Consider the following 21,007-nt stretch of genomic DNA (forward strand, 5'->3'; position numbering starts at 1 on the left):
AAAGGTGGGCTGCCAAGTGATTTCTAATTAGCCTCACTGAGGGAGAGTAAGGAAAAACGGAGGAAATCAATTTCCCATTTGGGGCAGGTAGACTGATCTATTGAAGGGCTAACTCCAAGGTAGACCTTATCAGAATAGGAGTGGACCATATTTTACCCAATACACACAGGCTGAATATTATATATATGTACATAAGCAAAGAGCAGAAATCATGACAAAGGCATTTTTAATCCTGGTGACTTCAATTAACCCACATCATCGGGTCTGCCACGAATGACAAAGTTTAGAAAACTTACAAACCCTGCAGGAGGAAAAAGCTGATCTAACATGTCCCAATTAGGTGGGTTTTTTTGTATTTTGCTAGATTTTGAGTTCCCATAAAATTGCTAGCACAGTGTGGTATGTGCTTCAGCATTATCACTGTGTTTCCTATAAATGTGAGGAGCCAGAGAGGATGCTCTCCTTCTAAAAAGCCCCGTCTGCACTTACTGGTCTGCTCCCAAGGGCTGAGCAGGCACCACCTACCACATCATCAGTATACGCCTCCAGGGGAAAGATGATTCATTAACATTTCCTTGGCATTTTCTACGAAACAGCAAACTATTATAAATAAATAAATGAATGAATGAATAAATAAATAAATAAATAAAAGTACCCACAAAATGATTTTCCCCCATCATTGGTGTATAAACACACAGTATTCACTTTAATTTGATTTCATGGTGTCTTTACAATTCCCCTTAAGACAAAATTTCAATCAGAGAAGCTTCCCTCCAAGGTGTTTATTAAATCAACCCTCATGATGAAGATGAACCATTGCTTAAAAGAAAATCTGCCTATGTAAAACCAGCGAGCAGCTGTGAACTATCCATGCAGCTGATACCAAATGTTTTGGCAGGAGTCAGCAGAGAACAGTTCAGTCTGGCTTTGGGTCCATTTCAAATCTGGTTTCTTTAATATTACAAAGAGCAAGGTAGCTACCTTATAAATAATAGACACATCTGCGGCAGACCAAAGGGGTTATAAGAAAATGAAGGGAATGGAGGGTAGAGAAAAGGCAAGGAGAGTCTAATTATCTAACATTTCAAGTGAAGGAGAATATTCACGCTGCCGAGGTGCCAGGGACCATTGGATGGACAATGATGGATGGAGAAGAGCCAACAAAATGTGAGTCAGACTCTGCAGCTTCCCTGCCCGTCAGTCAAAGCAGAGCAGAAGACGTTGTTACAGTTGCAACAAAAACATTGGAATCACCAGGATTACTCACGAAACGCTAACAATGCCTCCAAAACTGGAGTCAGAGTTCCTACTGCAGAAATGAAATTGGAAGTGTGGGTTGTAGAGGTAATCCTCCTTATAAAGAAATTACATACGCTCTAGTTACTGAAAAACTATGTTCCTATCCTATTGTGTAAACAATTCCCAGATCACAACAACTCTCAAAGAACCTAGGAAGAGGTTTTCTAGAGGAACAAAGCCGGACACGGCTTCAAAAACATTTCTAAAGACCTTGGTGGTAATCAATCCACAGTAAGACACATTGTCTACAACAAAAAGGAAAATCAAGAACACAATGTGTGAAAGGAGTGAAAAAAAGATTCCAAGGATAACAGCAACACACAGAAATCTAATCCTCACAGAGATTAGATTTCTGACTTCAGAGAGTTTACTACAATCTTTTTAAAACAAAAGTTATACGCTTAAAAACAGTTACCACATTAAATATGTCGTCACTGTAGCATTTTCAATTAAATATTGTGTTTAAAGAAGTTTACAACTCTTTGCAGTCTGTGATCCAAGTTGTGTTTGTAATACAGCGGTCTTTCAAATACCATGTTTAAGAAGTCAATCACAATCACATATGCATGAGGTCACGACACGAGGTCACCTGGACACATATGGTAATTTAAATGCCCCAAATGCAATTAGTCTTGACACACCCTAAAAGGTGCAAAAGAACTAACCTGAAAGTCTGGGAGAGGATGATCGAGCAGCATTTATACAAACCCACACACAGTCCTGACAACAGGTCTAATTAAGCAAGTAAGTCCAAACACCAGCGGGGATGTAACAGAGGTGTGCAACGAATTTACACCGACACATTTTGGTGCCCTTGCAATTCTTCAAGAACACGCACACCGTATTTAACAGATGACTTTGACTGCATCTTTGAGTGTTGTCTCATTTGGAACATTAGATATCATTTAATATGGAAGTGACAACAAACACTGGCATTTTCAACAGACTCTTTAGAAAAAAAAAACCTTTACAAGTGCCAGTGAAGAAAATACTTTCAGCTACTCCCTCGCCATGAGGGGTCGCTGTAGCAGGTAGCTCCATGTCTCTAATTTGGCAGCGTTTCGCTCTCGATGCCCTTCCTGATGCAACCCCAAAGGGGATTTGTGTCTGAAGCCAGAACACTTATTAAAATGTCCATGAAGAAGAACAGGGACATTTTGGAAGGACTTTCTCTTTTTTCTTGGATAGTCTGTGTTGAGCAGCATCTTTCTTACATCTTCCAGCAACAGAAGCTTCCAAAGGTATGGGAAAAAGTCAATTATTGCTCCAGTTGCAAAGACTACAAAACCTACATCCCTGAATGATTTTAGGCCTGTTGCTTTAACATCTCTAGTGATGAAATCCTTGGAAAAGCTCATCAGCACGGAGGTTCTGCTGCAGGTAGAAAAGCGTATTGATCCACTGCAATTTGCATACAGGCCTTGTAGGAGCATTTACAATGCTGGGGTCACTTTATTAAATTTCCTATATCGCCAACTGGATGGTGCCAAAGCCCATGCTCGGCTCCTATTTATTGACTTTTCTTCAGCTTTTAATACCATCCAGCCACATCTTTTAGCTGATAAGCTTCTTAACCAGTTTGGTTGGATTTTAGACTTTTTAACAAACAGATCTTAGTGCGTGACAGTAAATGGCTGTTTTTCCAATCAGCTGAATTCTTCTACTGGTTCACCACAGGGATGTTGTCCTTCTCCCTTACAATACATTTTGAATACTAATGACTGTCGTAGTACACAGGCTAACAGGCATTTCATTAAATATGCGGATGATACAGTCATTGTAAGCCTCCTTCATGGTGAAGAGTATTCCCATGGGCCTGTTATGTTTGTTTCTTGGTGTGATGAGTCATTTTTAAAGCTAAACACCTTGAAAACTAAAGACATGGTCACTGAGTTCAGGAAACACAGGATGCACAGTGTACTTTGTTAATGCTACTGATAAAACTTGGGCTGTTTTTTTTCCTTTCTTTTTTTGTGTGTATGTATGTGTTGTTTTGTGTGTGGACATGCTCCAAATCAATTTCCATTGGGGAGAATAAAGTTACAATTGACCATTGAGTTTTAAATCTGTAGTCTAAGCAGCCAGATTTCCCTTGTAAGGAGGCATTTTCTTTACCCTGCAGCCCAATCATATTCACTACAATCTAAAGCTATGTGGCTAATTAGTTTGCTGAGCAATTCAAACAAAGGCAGCAGGAGTGACATAAACAACAAATAAACTGAAAAGAGGGTGCCAATCAGCAAAAATCAACCTCATTAATGATTACAGGTTGTTTATACATCAAGGGTAGCTTTCAATGTGCCTTTTAATTAAGTGTCTTGTTAAGACTTAAGTAGCAACAACCTGTTATATGCTGACATGTCAAATGTACAAGTGAAATGCTCCTTGGCTGAGAAGTGGCCATCATGTTTTGTCTAAGGGGGCTATCCACAAAAACACATCTAATTACCGAATCAGGGAACTCAAACTGCAAAACAAGCCCCCTTAAAACTTGTTTGTTTCACAAGGCTGACAACAGCTCCCGTCCTCAGGGCCAATGGGAAACATGACATGAGGCCAGAGGCCTTGCAGCCAATGCAACCTGTGTTGGGCAGAGAGCTAGCAGCTTGGGGCAGCAAGCTAGTCAGAAGGAAAGGCTGTGGGAACGCATTCAAGGGGGGGGAAGACCCCACAGATACATACAAGCAACTCATAAATGCATTGTGATACATGTCTATTACCATACAATACACTACCCCCCCAAAAAAACAAGACACTGATCACTTTTTTCCCCCCAGTATCAGCCCTGATAGAGAGATTTTTCTCCGAGTGGCAACACCTGGCGTTCAGGAGAAGACTGCAGTGCTGCAATGATGTCACAGCACAACCACAAATGAGGTGACCATTAACTATCATCATGAACTTGGAGATCATAATAATGTCTCTAGTTTGCATAACATCAATCAACTTCCACTGTTATATCTGCATTTGCTGATGTTAATGCGCCTATGATGGCAGGCACTGTACTGCAAATCAGGAACACAATAATTACTCCAGTTATTCAATTTTCTTGGCGCTGGCATCAATGCAGTTTCTTTTCTAAGAGAAAACCAAAACCCATTGCTGGCTTAGTACAGTTTGTTCAGAAAAAAAAATGCTCAATTTCTGGGAAATAATTACCCCAACAGGACATTTGTTGGGCGCTTTCATCCTCTCTTTTTAAAATAGCATATTTACTAATCTTCCCATTGTTGTAGCGGGAATGGAAGGAAGACTTGGGGCTACTGGGTGCAGGTGGGGACAAACAGGGGGGAGAGCGGGGAAAAAAAGGAAAAGAAAGTTGATGATAAAAGAAGGAATGAAGAATGAAATACTAAAAGGAAGGAAACAATCAATGATTGCAGGAAAGAAGAAAATGGTGGAAAGAAAGGCTATAGGTAGTGCTTACCTGTGGTGAGTCTGGAAAAAAAGGGAGGGGAAAAGAAGGAGAAGTAGTGGAGAGTGGAAGGAAAGTGACTAATTTTGTTCTACCTTCAGGATACCTCCTCCTGCTGCCGAAGTCTAGCGGCGTGGGTTGAATATCAAACACCGAAAGTGGTACTGAGCAACGGTTTGTTTGATACAGTCCCTTCTTACAAGCCAAAAAACCCCAAAAAACCCCGCTACCCAATTATGCTTTGTAATCCTGTGAAATTCATTAAGCCACAGTTCCCAACAAATATTAACAGTTTGCTGAAGGTTTTAGTGCTTGTGTTCACGAGGGGTCTCCCAGTCGAGATTCCCCCCACCCCAACCCCATTTTTTGGGGGGCCCGATACTGATCCAAATCTTTTCATTTTGTGTATCTGAGCCTGATCCAATAAATATTTACCCCATGAGAATTAAACATGTATCTGCCACATGGAAATAACAGCTGTAGCCTATTAAATTTGACAAAAGCTACTTGATCAAAATACCAAAGGCCCGGGTTCAAATCTGCTGAGCTGATCAGCTTAAACTATTTAACGAGTAAGAAAAAAAAGGTTAATTAAAAGATTGAAACTCGTGCAATAGATCAACTTTTTATAACATCAATTGCATGGAGGTGAGGAGGTATTTCTCACCATTTTTTGAAATACTGAAGCAAACCAAATACTGAAGCAGTCCAGATCAGAACGCAAAACCAACCCAGCTTCTACGATTTGGCAGCATCATTTTAAACAGTTAAAACAACATTTGGTGCTGTGTGCAAGCTAAGAGAAACTGCTTCCAAATCCCCCTCCCTCCCTCTCATATATTTATCTAATGTGATAGAGGAGAAATAACTGTTTTGGTGAGCTAAGTGGTTTAGCAAATTTTGCCAATCCAAGGGTCAGAAGAAGTCAATCACCAGTGTGTCCAAATAATTTCTCACACTCCCGTGCTGTAATTTTCACTATCACACGCAGGGGAAATGCTTACAGTGTAGAGCTCGACTGTTATTAAGGGAAAAAAGGGCAACAAGACTACCAAGCAGAGGTGGACAAAACACAGAGCACAGGCAAGTAAAAAAACAACAAAGAACTGGATTTAGAGCAGCTTCATTATTGTCCATAGCAATCCAATAAAGCATGTCTTCATCATCTCAGATATCCCACAGGACTGCCTGCCACATCTATAGGCTTCAGATCTAAACAGATTCATATATTCAAACAAATATATAGATCACTAATCATACTCTGTGATTAAAAGAAGTGTTTTAATCCAGCAAAACGCAGTAGTTGTGATTATTCAATAAGATTTCGAAAAGGAGTAGCTGCCCAAAGTTTTTGCTCAATGATTGTTTAAAGTTTTTAAAAAATGAGAAAAATCTTCGTGAACCTGTATGCAAATAGACAACTTCACGGCAGAATATGCAAAGATGGAAGAAAAAAAGGGCAAAAGAAAAAAAAAACCCACACACACACACTGTCAAAATGCAGTGAGATCTCAATAAAAACTACAATACGCGAGAGTGCAGAGGTTATACAGAACCATAATGAGAAACATGGCACACTGACACAAAGAGCTGAAAGTTGCCGTGTCAACGGAGCTTTATCCACCCGCCATATTGCGCGGCACAGACTGAACAGTGAAACTGCATGAAGTGCACCTCTCATTACTTCTGTGCAAACACATTGCTACTACTGAGAGGAGAGGTTATTAACCACTTCCAGCATGAAGGGTAAGTAATGCAGGCAATACCAGTGGGAGATCTTCAGTGTACTGTGATCCAACAATGAATTGGCCTACTGTAAAGCTTTGATTACACTGGTTTGCATCTATGAGTCCACTGTGGTCCCATTGGGTGTGGGCAATTTAAATTTCGTCATCAGATGGTGAGCGTGAGGGTCCTGCCTGTTTTTTTTCCTCCACCCCCTCCACCCCCGTACGGACTTGTACTGGAGCATTAGTATTACATATGCTCATATGCACCCCAGGCAGTAGGCTGCAGGCGGACTTCAAAGGAGTATAACAGGAATTAGTACTTGGTCGTCAGGTCTCCAGCCTAATGGGATATAATCAAGGCTTAACTAGTGAACATAGGTGTAATACTGTTAGCTAAACAACTAAAGGTTTCAGATTATATGAATGTAGCCTCTCAATCATTTAGGTCATAGTAGTATTGAGGGCTTGTAAAGAGGCCAACTAGATTTCTTTGTTGGTTTGTGACGACCCTCACCTCCCATCCAAGATGCTTCTTCAGTTCTAAAACCTGGGAGGTGGTCCTGAAGGTCGTATAAACCAATCTTAATTATGCGAGTCATTACATGACCGAAGGTGTGAAACAAGGCACTGGTGATTATCATCACAGGGGCCATGGTCTGAAATGCTTGTAAGAAATTGCCTTGGAAATTGCCATCAAATGAGCTCTTCAGGTCACATGACTCTAGGTGCGAGTGGGGGGCTGAATTGCCTGGGAGGAGCTCTCAAGGCCGCACTGTAGGTGGTATCGTAGGCCGCTGCTTCTTTTGTACAATGGTCGTTCAAAGTCGATGTAGATGGCCTCCTTTACTCCTCTTTCAAAGCGTCAGTCTTCTCAGTCCAAAATGTGAAAATGAGCATGATCAAAAGAATGTCCTTTCTCCTTTAAGTGCAAATGTACAGCAGTGTCGTCCTGCTGAGCTGCCTCTTTTATGTAACATAGGAGCTAGCTCTCCCGAAGAAGAGCTTGCTACTAGATGAAACATTTTCCACCAAAAAGAAGAAGTCCAGTTGCTTTCATTTCAAGCCCTCAAGAGTATCAAATGATAACATTTACTTGGTTCTTTTACTCTTTTTCTACTACTAATAACTCTTTCAAGCTGTTTTTCAATAGGGACAGTATGCTAATATGACACATTCAAAGTGTTTTTCCGGTTTTAAGAATATTTGGCACCTAAAGAGAAATTTTAGCCAGCACTAAGGGGAAAATACCACCTGCTAAAGATTGTTTTTCCACCAATTTCAGTAATTTACTGAAGCAAAATAAACAGTTTTGTTTGCCTGGTCTAAAATATCTAGAAATGCACAGATTCACTGCCTTTACGGTGCGTGATTCGATCCCGCTCACTATCACGTCAACCCCCAGATGATGAGTTAGGTCCGGTTAGCTGGTGGATTTGCAATACACCAGTGAAAACCCTGTGATAGTCGCTCTGTACTAAAATACCTCTGCTTTGTAATATTGCTGATATCACAACAAAAGAGTCGGGCCAATGCACATCATTAACATGCTATTTGAGTGCCTCTACTGCACAAAATGCCAAGAGAATAAGTGCCCGCAGTTCCACACATTTCTCTCAATACATTTTGTCAATGATGCAAGGAAAGTGTGTGTGCAAGGACACTGGAAGATAGGAGGGCTGGGGTTCAGCCAAGGTCATTTCTTTTTTCTTTTCCCATTTTTTCCTCTCTCTTCTTTTTTTAATCTGAGGCCGATTCTGCTGTGCGTGCTCAATTACTCTTTATCTCATTCCTCACTCATTTTGGTCACATTTGCTGCCACTGACTGTCCTGTAACTACAGCTCTATACTGGCACCTGTTGATGAAACCATAGCATAGCATAGCATATACATGCGCGCACACACACAGACACACGGGAAGGGAGGGGGGAAAAAAAGAAAAGAGAAAAAAAGAAAAAAGAGTCACGTAGCTGCCAATCCTGCCCATTGTTCATTTAGAGATAGATTGGAGGAGTAATTCTAATCTGAGGGGCCTCCAGCAGGCAATGAGTCACTGTAAGATGATTTAGGTGTACACAGACACACACACAGATCACAAAAACACAAGGCACACACACACACACCAATCTAGCCACATATGCAGACCTTGGAGGCAAAATGTATTGAGGGTGGCTGATTTGAGGTGAAGAGAGTACACGCTTCTCAGCTCAGTCTGTGAAGGCCCAAATCTCCAGCTTTATCTCAGAGAGTACTGGTTAACTGATATGTATCAGAGTCTCATTATAATGGTCAGAGATAAGGCTGCATTGAAATAAAAGGTATGGGTCTGAAGCAAACGCTGTAAAAGTCATCAAAAGTTACCCATGTGCCTCTAGAGTACATGAGTCTACAGTATAACAGTGTGTGTCTGAATGAGTGTGTGTTGCTTCTGTCCACTTACAGAAAAAAGAAAAAGAAAAAAGAGCAAGGTACAGATTAATGGAGCACTGATTGAAAGTAGCGATGGAGCAATGCGATACTCATATCGCATATCGGTCTGACACAGACTCAAATGGCTGTATCGTGCATCTGTGACAGCTGGCTGATGCATGAGGCCAATCCATTCAGTTAATTTCCTTTATTCCATAGCTGTGTTCACACATACACTGCAGCTCTGAAATGTTCTTGACATTAGCTTGCAGAGCTATATGTAGAAAAAAAAAAACCCCAAACTGCTCGACCCTGTCTCCAGTATGCAATCTGTGCAACTACATCTACATCATAAGAAAATTTCCAAGCCTCTTTCTCAGTGAAGAATGCAGCTTATTAAAATCACTATCCGATTGGTTCATACACAATTAAAGCATCACCAACTCAAGTGTGAGCAACTACCTCTGAGTCATTATCCAAGCTACTGCTCTGCAGCAAAGTTACTTTATTTGCAGAAACATTCAGCATGGTTAAAAATCTTTGATACAGGCAGATGGCCTGGGTATCAGCGAGTATCGCTGCCTATTGTTTGTCAGTACAATAGCAGCAGACATTACATTGACAGCATTCGTTTTTTAATTCAATATACATTTGTGACCTGATATGACTCAGATACTCTGTTATACCACAGTAGTAGCATATAAATGTCTCCAGGAGTAAGTTACAAAGTCTGATTCATTCTTCAACGAAACTCTGTTGTTCTGCTGCTTCTACAGTTGGTCGAGATAACCCGCCCCAGCATCAGCACAGATGAAACACTAACAATTGCTACAGGGGCGACGAGACAGAGAGAAAAGGATGGCCTGACTGGTCGCGCATGTGTGTAGACATTTCAAGCTTGAGTGTGAGACCAAAATGATTAAATGTACAGGCATTAAATCCGCTTTTCAATTTCTAAGTGTAGTAGCATAAACTTTCTGACAGCTTGGAGAGCGGAGATGGGAGCGCTCTGTAGCTACAGAACTGTCTGCTTTATGATGTGCTGTTGCCGTTTAAGAGGTCGAAAGCACGGAGAACATGAATGAATCCCATTTCCATCTCCGTTTTTGAATTTTGTTCCATACTGACAGAAAACCTGAAGCCTGTCACCTTTTACAGCTGGATCAAAATCCCCACTGAGTAGAGTTCTATTGTAGCTCTGTAAATTTCCCAGAGTTCACGGCAAGACGCTACTCGCTGAAGCCCTTGTTAAGTTAAAGGGAATGACAGATGGAAAATCCAGCGCGTTCAGTGTTTACAACACAACAAGCCATCACCGACACACACACGCACACACACACACACACACACACACACACAGAGAGAGAGTGAGCTGCTCCTGACACTAACAACCTTAAGCCACCATTGGCGCTTGCATATGCCGCTGAATTTTTGACTATTGCTCGTTAGCAGCTGAAGCCTCACAGACCAGGATTTCTTGCTTTCCTCTGTTCTCGGGAGCACCTCACGTTCCTCCCACCCCTCAGTCTGATGCAGTGGATTTTTTTGTGCTAACAAGGAGAGAGTAACAATAAGGTGTGATAGGGGAAGGGCAGAAGTCAGAGGGCATGACACTCTTTGATAACAATGCTGACAGAAAGCAGCAGGGGAAAGGAAAACATGTGCGGATAAAGACCAAATCAAAACCCGTGCACGTTCGCACCGCCCACCTGTAACGCCAGAAGCTAGAGCGCTCCATCCTTGGACTGCGCATCAACCCTTGGCACTGACAGGGTAGGACACCCGGCACCTAGTTAGCTTAGTTAGAAGTCAGCATTGACCTTAACATGACACCGGAGGATATCTTACGCAAACTTTAAAGAAAACAGACATTCAGTTCGTTCTTGATACAAGTTTACTGTGGCATCATCTCAGAAAATCAGTTACAAGAAGCCAAAAAAATATATATATATAAATATGAATAATAATTATAATAATAACAACCTTGAATTTACTTTATTTAGTCAAATTTGGTGCCCTCTTTTCATTTCAGCACACAGTGATTCCATTGTGAACTTATTGGCATGTTAGATTCTCTCATAATTTGTACCCTCTGCTGTCACTTCAGTCTGCGGCTGTCACCGTGTGCGTGTGAAGGGGCGGAGGGGCGGAACAAGGCAGCGAGCGCGGCAACAGAAGAGAGACGGGGAGAAAAAGACGAGAGCGTTACTTGAGTTGATGACAGCCTGTTAGCATGCAAACAAAGGCGTCCCAGCAAGCGGTAATTCTTCTAAAACCAAACACGGCATGCACCGACTGACTCCACATCACGGGCGAAGCCGGTCCTTGCTAGAACGGCGGCAACGCTGCAGATGAGTTAAAGCTAAATCAGCCAGCAACACAGGACCTGTGTCACCCCTTCAGCTCCGAGGGAGATGAGCACCCCCAGGTGTCTGGTCACAATCTCTTCCCCCGACCCCACCTCCATGCTGTTAGATAAGCTAACATACATGGCGCGACAAGGGTCAATTTTAATGAGACATCCACAGAAAGTAGTTTCCCCCCAAAATTCAAAAACTTTCTGTTCACCCTTGTAAATTTTTAAAACCAAATTAGTTTGATGCAATATCTGATATAACATTTGGCTCACACGTCAGTCATGCCAAAATAAAGTAATGAGAAACAACAACACCTTTTGTCCTGCCAAAAACAATATACGTTTTCCACGGAAATGTTTCAAGTCAATGTTTTCACAGCCATCTGGTATATCAACTCAAGAACACTGTGTTAATTAAAAACTTAATCATCCAAATTTGCAATTCATAATGTCACGCAGCAGAATTTAAATGACAAAGCAGCTCTTATCTACAGTGGAGTTTCAAAATTTCACAATAAGCAAATACCACAGCTCCCATGTTGCTGAAGATTTCTTAATATCATCATGTCATAAATTGAGCGGCCGCAGTCACCGGAGACACCATCATTTTACGGTTTTACTTGCGCTCGGTGCTTAACGGGTATTTATTTCACACTCTGTCGTGATGTGATAAGTGTGCGCGCGTTTTTACAGCTGCAGGAGAAGATCGATGGAACAAACAGAAAGCAGGCACACTGCTTTTAGTTACCTTCATCAAAGTCGGCATCATCCTCTGTGTGCTGGGGGAAAGGGAAGCAGTTGGTGATCTCAAGTCGGTCGTCGACTACCAGGCCCAGCAGGACGCCCTGAACCACCTCACTGCCCTGGCCCTCTTCTTGGTAGTGCTTGATAATCTTCAGCACCACCTGTGAAAAGGGAAAAAAAAGAGCAACATTAGTGCTGCAGTAGAAAAGGAGGCAGAAAGGGAGGTTGATGATTCTTTATCCTGCTTTCAGTGGCATTTACTGAAAATTGATTTCATTTTCTGAATTGATAATATTTTATCCATCTTGTCGTTTATAGCATTTATGTAATTTCTTGCTATTGTTTGATTTATGGTACCAAATACAGCTGCGTCCCTGCTCGTCATGTTGATTTGAGCTCATTAGTGTGAGTTGAGGATTTTCTGTGCGAGATGTTGTTTAAAAGTCACATGGATGTCTCTGCAGATTCACTTATTTTATTATTTACTTTGGCACATTATTTTTTAATCACAGTACAAACGCACTGAACAATTTTCTTATTATCAAATAGAGAATAATGTCTAACCTCTAGTGTACAGAAAAGTGGTTTGATTTAGTAAAAGAATGCAAATAACGACACATGATAAAGGCCTGTGATTTACGCCTAGGAAATGTGAAAATAGGAACTTCCAGTTAAAGAATTTATGTTGTTATGACTGTAACGTGTAGTTAATATACTTTAGGTTGATTGTACAACTCTAGTCACTTTGTGGCTGAGAATATTTCTCTAGTATTGTCCCAGCAGAGCATATATGACACGTTTCTCATCAGTTCCCCACCAAAAACAACCAACACAAGGCTTCTGATTTCACCAACACCCAAAGTGACATCAAGAGAAAAACCAAACAAAAACCACCCAAAAACAATGAGACTTCATGCATCACTAGAGTTTTCTCTGCTTATATACACAAACTAAAGTGTTAGCATTACTCATTACACAAAAGAATTACAACAACGTAAATATGAATAGTAACCAGAGGTTTAACAGCTCTGAAACAGACACCAAATTTGTGCTGTAAACATCCACGGCCTTGTGTTTTTCATGGTTGTCTTTCTGTGTCATAGAAGAAAAGTTGGCTACATCGCTGTAGTAACCACTACATGACACAACACTACTGGCAAGCTTGACAACCTCTGTGAGGAAATACACGGTTTATTCATGTGTCTGTCTAAACTTCTTTTTCTTTTTTTTAACTTGGAAAAGGTTAAAAACAGGTGCAGCAGTGTTTAGCATGAAGCATTCTAACATCCGGTGCTAATCTGCAAATTAGTCATATGCTCATGTTACAATTCTCCATAGTTCTCCATGTGAAACTGCTGCACCTGACTAGCACGCTAATCGTGCTTATCGTTTTCAAAATTCAATACATTAAGAGTGAGCAGGAGACACTTCAGTATTAAAGCAATTATTTTTGCTCTTCGGAAATTTTATAATGCACATTTTGCTGTGGAGACTCCAAACACACACTAAATGATAACACCGAAGATAAATCCTGTTCTATAATGAGTGTCACACATACATCCAGACAGCTGTGTGCACCCTGCAGCTCAAAGAATAATGATCTAGGGCCTGTATTCAGTTGTGATGGATCACAAGGATGAAATGGATGTGTAGATGTGACATAAATAATGTCACACTGCTCTGGAAACAGTTCCATTTTTTTGGTAGAAACAAGCGGTTGTCGTCTGCTTGTGTAACTTTCGAGGTGCTGATGCTTGATATGGTTAAGCTCCCCGTAGCTATTGCCCACCTTCCCTCTGGAAAAACTATTACAAGTTGAAAAATCATGTTGTTGCACTGACAGGTGCACAGCTCAGGTTCAATACAGTTTTAACTGGGTGGTGACGGGCACGGCTACTTGTTATCAGCCCAGTCTGTGGCATAGAATAAGGTCTGTAGTTCTCCTGATAAAGACACAGAGAAGTCTACTTTTTTGGGGGTGGGATGAGGGCTGAATCTGCATGACATTGGCTCATTACTCTGGTAGGAGGAGCCTAAAACCCTGATCATATCAACAATCCATACTAATCCCCTAATGAAGCTACAATATTGCAAAACTGGGAGTTAAAGACAAACAAACAAAAAAAATTAATACAGCAAAGTATCAGGATATTGTGTGTGACAATGCATGATACTGACACAGGGACACTAAATACTGATATTTCATATAAAAACTTTAAATACTCTAAGAGTACTATGAAAAAGAGGGCTTATCTCATGCACCACTATCCTGAGATACCAGTAATAGGTGACGTATTTTGATATCAACAGGCTTTCTGGTGATTCCCAGCGCTATGTGAAATTGTGTAGTAAAACAGGTTTGAGGGAAAAAATATAACTCCTCTAATACTAAAACTAGAACATTTTAAACAAATTCTGGTAAATTTATAAGAGCTCTCCCAATAGACAGCCGAGGTTAGGTCTGTTGCCTCAGAGCAGTTTTCTTATTGTCCCTGTGCCTATGTGGGTTTCCTCTGGTGCTTTAGTCTCCTCCCACACTCCACAGATGTGCATATTAAGTTAATTAATGATTCTAAATCCAATGTAACCCAATGATCAACTTGCAACCAGTCTAGGGACCCCCACACCACAACAAAAACACCACTTACTTTGGTAACAGATTGCATAATGAAGCATTCTGCACTCTTCACTGGCCACTAAGCTCTTACATAAAAACCACAAAATTGTCAAAAAATAACCATTGTTATGTTAGGAGAAATTCTGGGACAAGTTACTAAGGCAATCACTGACTGTGGTTGAGTGCTGGAGCCCGCTGTGGTAAGCACCACCTGCAGGCTCAAACACTGGTGCATCACTGATCTTGAGTGTGTACAAAAGGGCAGTTAGTATTCAGTGCAGCTTAGCAATTTACACTGGAGAGCGAAGAGGCGGCACACATAAAATTTTCAAGAAAAATGCCATCCTTGTACAGTGGGAGGGTATATTTGGACTCGTACTCCGATATCCCACATAATCGTGCTTCATCTGGACAGAGTGTCCATGCATCATCGTATGCATTTAATTTTTAATGCCAGATAAAAATGGGCCGATAGGACAAAGCCTCCGAATGATTCAGGAGTGGGTTTAAGCTCTAATGCTGTGATACTGACACCAAGGACGGCGGAGGAAAAACTATCGCACATGCACAATACAAACATGTGGCAGGCATACTGACAAGCAAAAAAAACCCAAAAAAACCCTGAAAAGCAATGGCAGAGAGCAGAGAATAAGGCAAAGCGTCTAAATGAACAGGAACAGGACAAAAAGCTGAAAAGCGCTGTGTGGAGGGGGAGAGCATAAATCACGCTGATAACAGTGTGGGCAGGTCACAGCCAGAGGCATTAATAATACACACATACACATTCACACACAGGAGCAGGGTGGCAGTCCTAAAGCCATGCTCACAACAAAAGAGCCAACACCACCATAAGGGAGCCCTCACTGGTCTCGGGCAGCTGCTCGTACGCGCGCAAACATACACACACACATGCGTGCTTGTCCGGGGAGATGATTTATTTCAATAGAGCGCTGGCTCTGTCATGCAACAAGTAAAAAGAGCTAGAGGCGGGAGAAGAAAAACCAAATGGGTTGGAGTGGAGAGAAAAACAAATCTCATTCCCTGCCTGCCTGCCTTGGCATTTTTGACTGAGAGGGCAGGAAGGTCTGAGCAATAGGTCGGTGAGGAGAGACACGGGTGGAAAGAGAGGGAGAAACAGCAAAATAACTGAGTGGGAGCGCGATGGAGGGGAGCAAGGTGGCAGAGCTGGGTAGCGAGGAAATGCAATAGTGCAAATGTGAAACGGAGAAACAGGTAGATGAAGGAAACAATGACAAAAAGAAAGCAGTGGGGCAGTAGGTGAGGTGTAGCAAAGACAGCGAGGAAGAATAAGAAGGAATCCGGCAGGGGAGAGGAGGGCTACAGTCGAAGTCTCCAGGAACAGTGGCATTGGCTGCTTTACAGCCCCCCCCCCCTCCTGGTCCCCTTTGAGCTTTGGCTCCTTTTTCCGCCAGCAAATAGCTTTTCTAGTCTCCCTCCATCAGTGAGAGCAGATAGCAACAGATACACAATGCTTTCAGCTATCTAGCTCTTGGCGATCTGCTCATCGCACACTTAAACAGCATCTGTCTGGAAAAGGGAGGAGGCGAGAGATGGACAGTCGGCCAAAAACAACTCCAATAAGGTCAAACAAATGGGGCTAAACACGAGGGGGGTTTAAAAAAAACGAAAGGAAAAAAAAAGAAATCCTGAATCCACAGAAATGCTTTAAAGACAGGAAGCAAAGAGGCATCTGCACTACAAGAAAAGGAAGGAAGGAAGCCTGGAGGTTTCAGTGGATTTGTAGTACCGGCTTCCTGGTGCTCAGTAAATGCCATCAGGTATTGTAAGCAAAGCCTGGAAAGCTTAACGTCTGTGCAAACCTGCATGCCCACAAAGACATGCCAACTCTCCCTCCAGTACCATCCCTCGCTACTACTCACGCTCTCTCAGATACACACACGCACACGCACACGCACACGCGCACACGCGCACACGCGCACACGCGCACACACGCACGCGCACGCGCGCACGCGCACGCGCACGCACACACACACACACACACACACACACACACGTATAATTTTATTGATCCAGTACACCGGCAGCTAACCCAGTGATCTCACCTCATGTGGAGAGGCCCAAGATTGATATGTGGACAGTGCATTATAAATCAACAAGCTTAAAATTGAATTGTGCAAAATCAATTGCGGTCCAAATCCCCTGTTGGCTGCCTTTAATTCTTATCATAAATCTTCTGCCTCGCTCACACAAAGGGGCTTATATTCCTGCCACAACGGGGCTCAAGTTATGAGAAAGTACAGCAAGAGAGACGATCGCGTAATGAGGTTTTTTGGTTTTTTTTACCCTTTTTTTCTTTTTTGCGTTGCTGAAGTGTGAACGAACTCTAAACTCAATGCCGGCTGCAAAATATTTGACAGAGAAAACACTTTTGTGTGGCAGGAGTCGTCTGTTGGGTTAAGCCACGGATGAAGACCACGGCAGATTCCCACTTCATCTGCCAGCTTTCGCCTGCTGGCGTGGTGAGATCTTTCTCAAACATGTTTGATTTTGCTAGGCCAAGTCTGGCGTGTAATGTGAAGTAGTCCAAGACTGATGTATAGCAGCCACTGACTCTGGCAACAACCGATGGGAGCAGTTGTAGCAATGTGGGGAGACAAATAATCCAAAAAATTAACTAAAAGGAAAGGACAGAGGTCAGAGCAATACAGGTAATTTATAGAGAGGATATTTATGCATATCATGTGTCCTGCCTGCTGCTCAGTCTATCAAGACAGCAGCCTGGTCTAAACCAGTGCACAGCTTCATGTTTGAGACACCTCATCTGAAACCATAATACACCTTAAGAATGCTTTATTTTAGTCATTTTTAATTAATTTTTTCTCATCTCATTTAAGATCAAAGTCTAGCCATTAATTCCCTTGACATGTAGTATTTTCATTGCTAGGAGAATAATCTGCCATAATTGAGGAATTCACAGCATATCCAGCAAAACATATGATTAACTGCTTATCCAGGGTTTCCCCACAGAGGTCCCGCCCCAATAATATCTGGCTGGCCACGCATTTCACCATTTTTTTCCTGCCCAAAAGAATGACGCAATCCACTAGCAATTTCCTAATGAGCAATTTCCTCAGTCTTATTTTGAAAGTTCGATTGCTGCTAAACAGCTACTCCCCTTCCCATCTTGTGTTTCCTTCCTGGCATGCTCACCAGTCGCTCTCATGGCTCTCAGAGTCTCTCATCCCACGGTCGGACTGAGTCCAGCTTTGCCATCTTGGACTGCCGCTGGCAACAATAGTCCTTGTTCTGCTCTGAAGATCTGCTGCGAGCTGGAGGGCCACTCTAACCAGAACCTGCAGCCGGTTTAGAACTGGTTCATGTGCTGCTCCATCAAGGCTGCGGAGCAGAACAGGGACCACCGTAGCCAGCTGCTCCCCAGGATGGTTTAGTTGGCATCCAACAGTGGGGTAAGAGACTCATTGGAGAGGCAGCTAATTACCGGTCTGTTAGTTACTTGTCACAAAGGGATCCTGCAACTAATTAGCAGTGGATAAAGTTTATATTATAATATTTACTATTTTAGGTATATATGTGCCTCCTTTCACACCACACCCATGTGTGTACAGCCACCTACTACCACAAATGGGTGTATCACTGTTATCTATTACTATTTTATTGATATTAGCCTCCCTGTTTAGGGTTTTATTCATATTTCAAACTCATCCTTTTCTCTCCCTTTGCACATCTAAAGCACTCGGTGGTGAAACATGGCTGGACTAATGTTTTTTAAAGATGTGACTGAACAACAAGCAGTAGCCACAGTGACCAACAGGGCTCGGCAAAAGGCTGCACTCCTCCGACCTCTCAGCAAGGTAACCAACTCAACTGTGGAACAGTGAGCTGCTTGAAATCTGATTATTGTTGACCGAGTCTTCTTTTTTTTACTTCACATTTCAACAATACAAGTTTGTTTGACCTGAGCAGCTGCACCGGATGCAGTCGTGCTTTATTTTTGCTCAAGTACCTGCTCAGTGAGTGCTTCAGCGAGTGTATCAAGTAACTCTGAATGTCAAATTAAAATAAATAGCATGTAAACATGACATATAGCTTCTGTGCTATGTAGAAGAATATATGTAAAGCTATGATTCTGCATTCTGTATTGGATAGCAAGTCATCTCCTGTGTGCATGGCAGCAGATCTGTACTACATTATTATATGACACCTCCCTGACAAGCCCAGGCTCAAGAACCTGAGGCTTATCTAAAAACCCCAGGGGGGCATAAGGGGACTGTTCTTGCTGAGAGTGGAAAATGACTGTTACATGAAATGTTAAGATTAAACTTACTTTGTTTTTTCCCTGCCTTTTAAGTCTGTGAGACTTTCAAATCACGGTGCCAAAATATCCTGCACAAAGCGCTCTGACTTTTCCTTAATTCGTGGTACAAGAATAAGACGTGTGTCTGACGTGCATCGAGTCTTCTTCTCAACAGAGGCAATTGTGTGATCTCAGTAGGTGTTTAATGGAACCCACTGCAGTGCTGCTCTCCACTTCTGTGGCAACATCAGTGACTGAAACCTCTTCAAAAGCAAGGAAACAATTCAGTTCTACTACACAACAGTGGTGATGCTGTCTACGGGCAAGCCTCCAGCTAAACCTCTGACAGACGTGTCATGACGCAACACGGCAGCAACAGCTGCATATCAATGCATTCAGGTGAAGCGCATTTCATAACGCCACCTGAAATAGACACCCTTCCTTCAGCAGTCTCCATTCAAATGAGGCTGCACACTAAGCTCTTCCTGACTGTTTTTAATTTAAGTGTTGCGATTAAAATGTTTGGCTGATAAAGCCAAGAAAAGGAATTAAGAAAATCTCATTAAGGGTCTAAATAATACACATGGAGGTGAAATATTCAGATTTGAAATTAGAGCCTAGGACTCTGGGGCACCTTTAATGAGCAAGATAAAAGGAAGGCAGCAGCTGGCAAGTTTAAGTCTTGGTACTGCGTTCAGGAACACTGGGAAAAAAAGGAGGAGGAAAAAAAAGAGCTGCTTTGTGTCCAGTGCCACTCAGGGCAGGAGGGAGGGAGAACGTAAGCGAAGCAAGTTTGTCCTCTGCTGTTTCTGCAGAGGTACTACAGGACAGGAAAGGGGCCATGGATTGTTTCAAGTCCAGTTTGAACATGTTCCACTATTTACCTGTTAATGAACAGTGGTAAGAGCTTACTAACAAGTCAGCGAGGAAGTAAATTTTGTGTCCAAAGTACACACAATAGCCAGCACACTGTTACAATACGTGTGCCCAAGAACCCTAGGTCTGAACAAATCTGAAACAAAGGCCTCTAGCTGTGTATGTTAAGGGAGACTCAGGAACAATAGTATCACCAGGTCCCAACAGGAAAGGCAAAACAGTAACTTGTTAGTTTTTGTGCTGCAGAGGCAGAATAGTGGGAAAATGAATTTATTTACTGTGTTTTGTTAACCTAGCCACAAGAGATTTACCATTATCTAAAGCAAATTCTGCTTCAGAAGACTTATTTAACAAGGGCCTAATTTAATCAAGACAATAGGATCTGTTGGAAGGCACACAGGCCTTCTGTGGATCTATAACAAAGGTCAGATTTGCCAGTGAAGGTACTGTTGTCTGCCACAATAAACACAGCTAACAAATGCAACCTCTAAAAACTTTACATCGTTAAAAAAAAGCAGCACCGGCAATAACACGATTCTGATACTCGGGGAAGTCCTGGTGCTAAAAACAAACACCCCTTTCGTTTAATGAAACCTACACACCGGCTAACAAAAAGACGATTACTGTTAGCCTGTTATTAGTCTGCTAGTAAGTTCGGAATCTCTAAACAGAATTTTTTTTTCATTTGTTTACCAAAAACTGAATAACAAGGCTCCATGCACGTTTTATCCCTTTAAACAGAACCAGAAAGGGCCTCGTACTATCTCTCCGCCATGATGATGCTCACACTGTAACGCACACGTCTGCTAACAACCGGTTTCTCTGCCGCTCGTTAGAAGCTGGCAACACAGAGCCACACTAACACTTACCAGTCCCTCAATCTGGATCTGCTTTACGGGAGAGTCCAAAGTGCCGCCAGTAGAAGCCATCGCTGTGCTGGATACTGAGCTGGACTCCTTACGCGATGCCATCTATGTTGCGCTCCACGCGGAAAAAGGAAGGAAAGTGCTCGGCGACGGACGTTTCCGGTGACGATACGCCCGTTTTCCTGTCCGTGTAGAAACAAAGGCTGAGAATCCGATCCAGTTCTACTCTAGAAGTTCCAATTGAAGTTGTTGGGGTTTTTTTTTATTTTATTTAGCGCGTCGGAGTTGTAAAATAATATTTTTCTACAAGTGCCCTAAAATGATATATGCTGACAACCGGCGCTACAAAATAAAATGAAGGAGCAATCCCCATACAGTTGTGGTCAGAAGTTCACATGCAC

The 21,007-nt window shown here is 42.2% G+C and overlaps 1 protein-coding gene across 1 annotated transcript in view; it reads right to left on the bottom strand.

Moving 5' to 3' along the window:
* The window catches only part of LOC134636340 (eukaryotic translation initiation factor 3 subunit H), a 56,699-nt gene extending 35,953 nt beyond the window's left edge, over positions 1-20,746 (bottom strand). Inside the window, exons 1-2 of the mRNA XM_063486280.1 lie at positions 20,610-20,746; positions 11,955-12,111 (exon numbers count right to left, since the gene is read on the bottom strand). Of these exons, the coding sequence (XP_063342350.1) occupies positions 11,955-12,111; positions 20,610-20,711 (259 nt within the window). The 5' untranslated portion in view covers positions 20,712-20,746. The remainder of the gene's footprint in view (positions 1-11,954; positions 12,112-20,609) is intronic.
* Positions 20,747-21,007: the final 261 nt, after the last annotated feature.

The sequence above is a fragment of the Pelmatolapia mariae genome, linkage group LG10_11 (genome assembly GCF_036321145.2).
Source record: "Pelmatolapia mariae isolate MD_Pm_ZW linkage group LG10_11, Pm_UMD_F_2, whole genome shotgun sequence".
Taxonomy (NCBI): domain Eukaryota; kingdom Metazoa; phylum Chordata; class Actinopteri; order Cichliformes; family Cichlidae; genus Pelmatolapia; species Pelmatolapia mariae.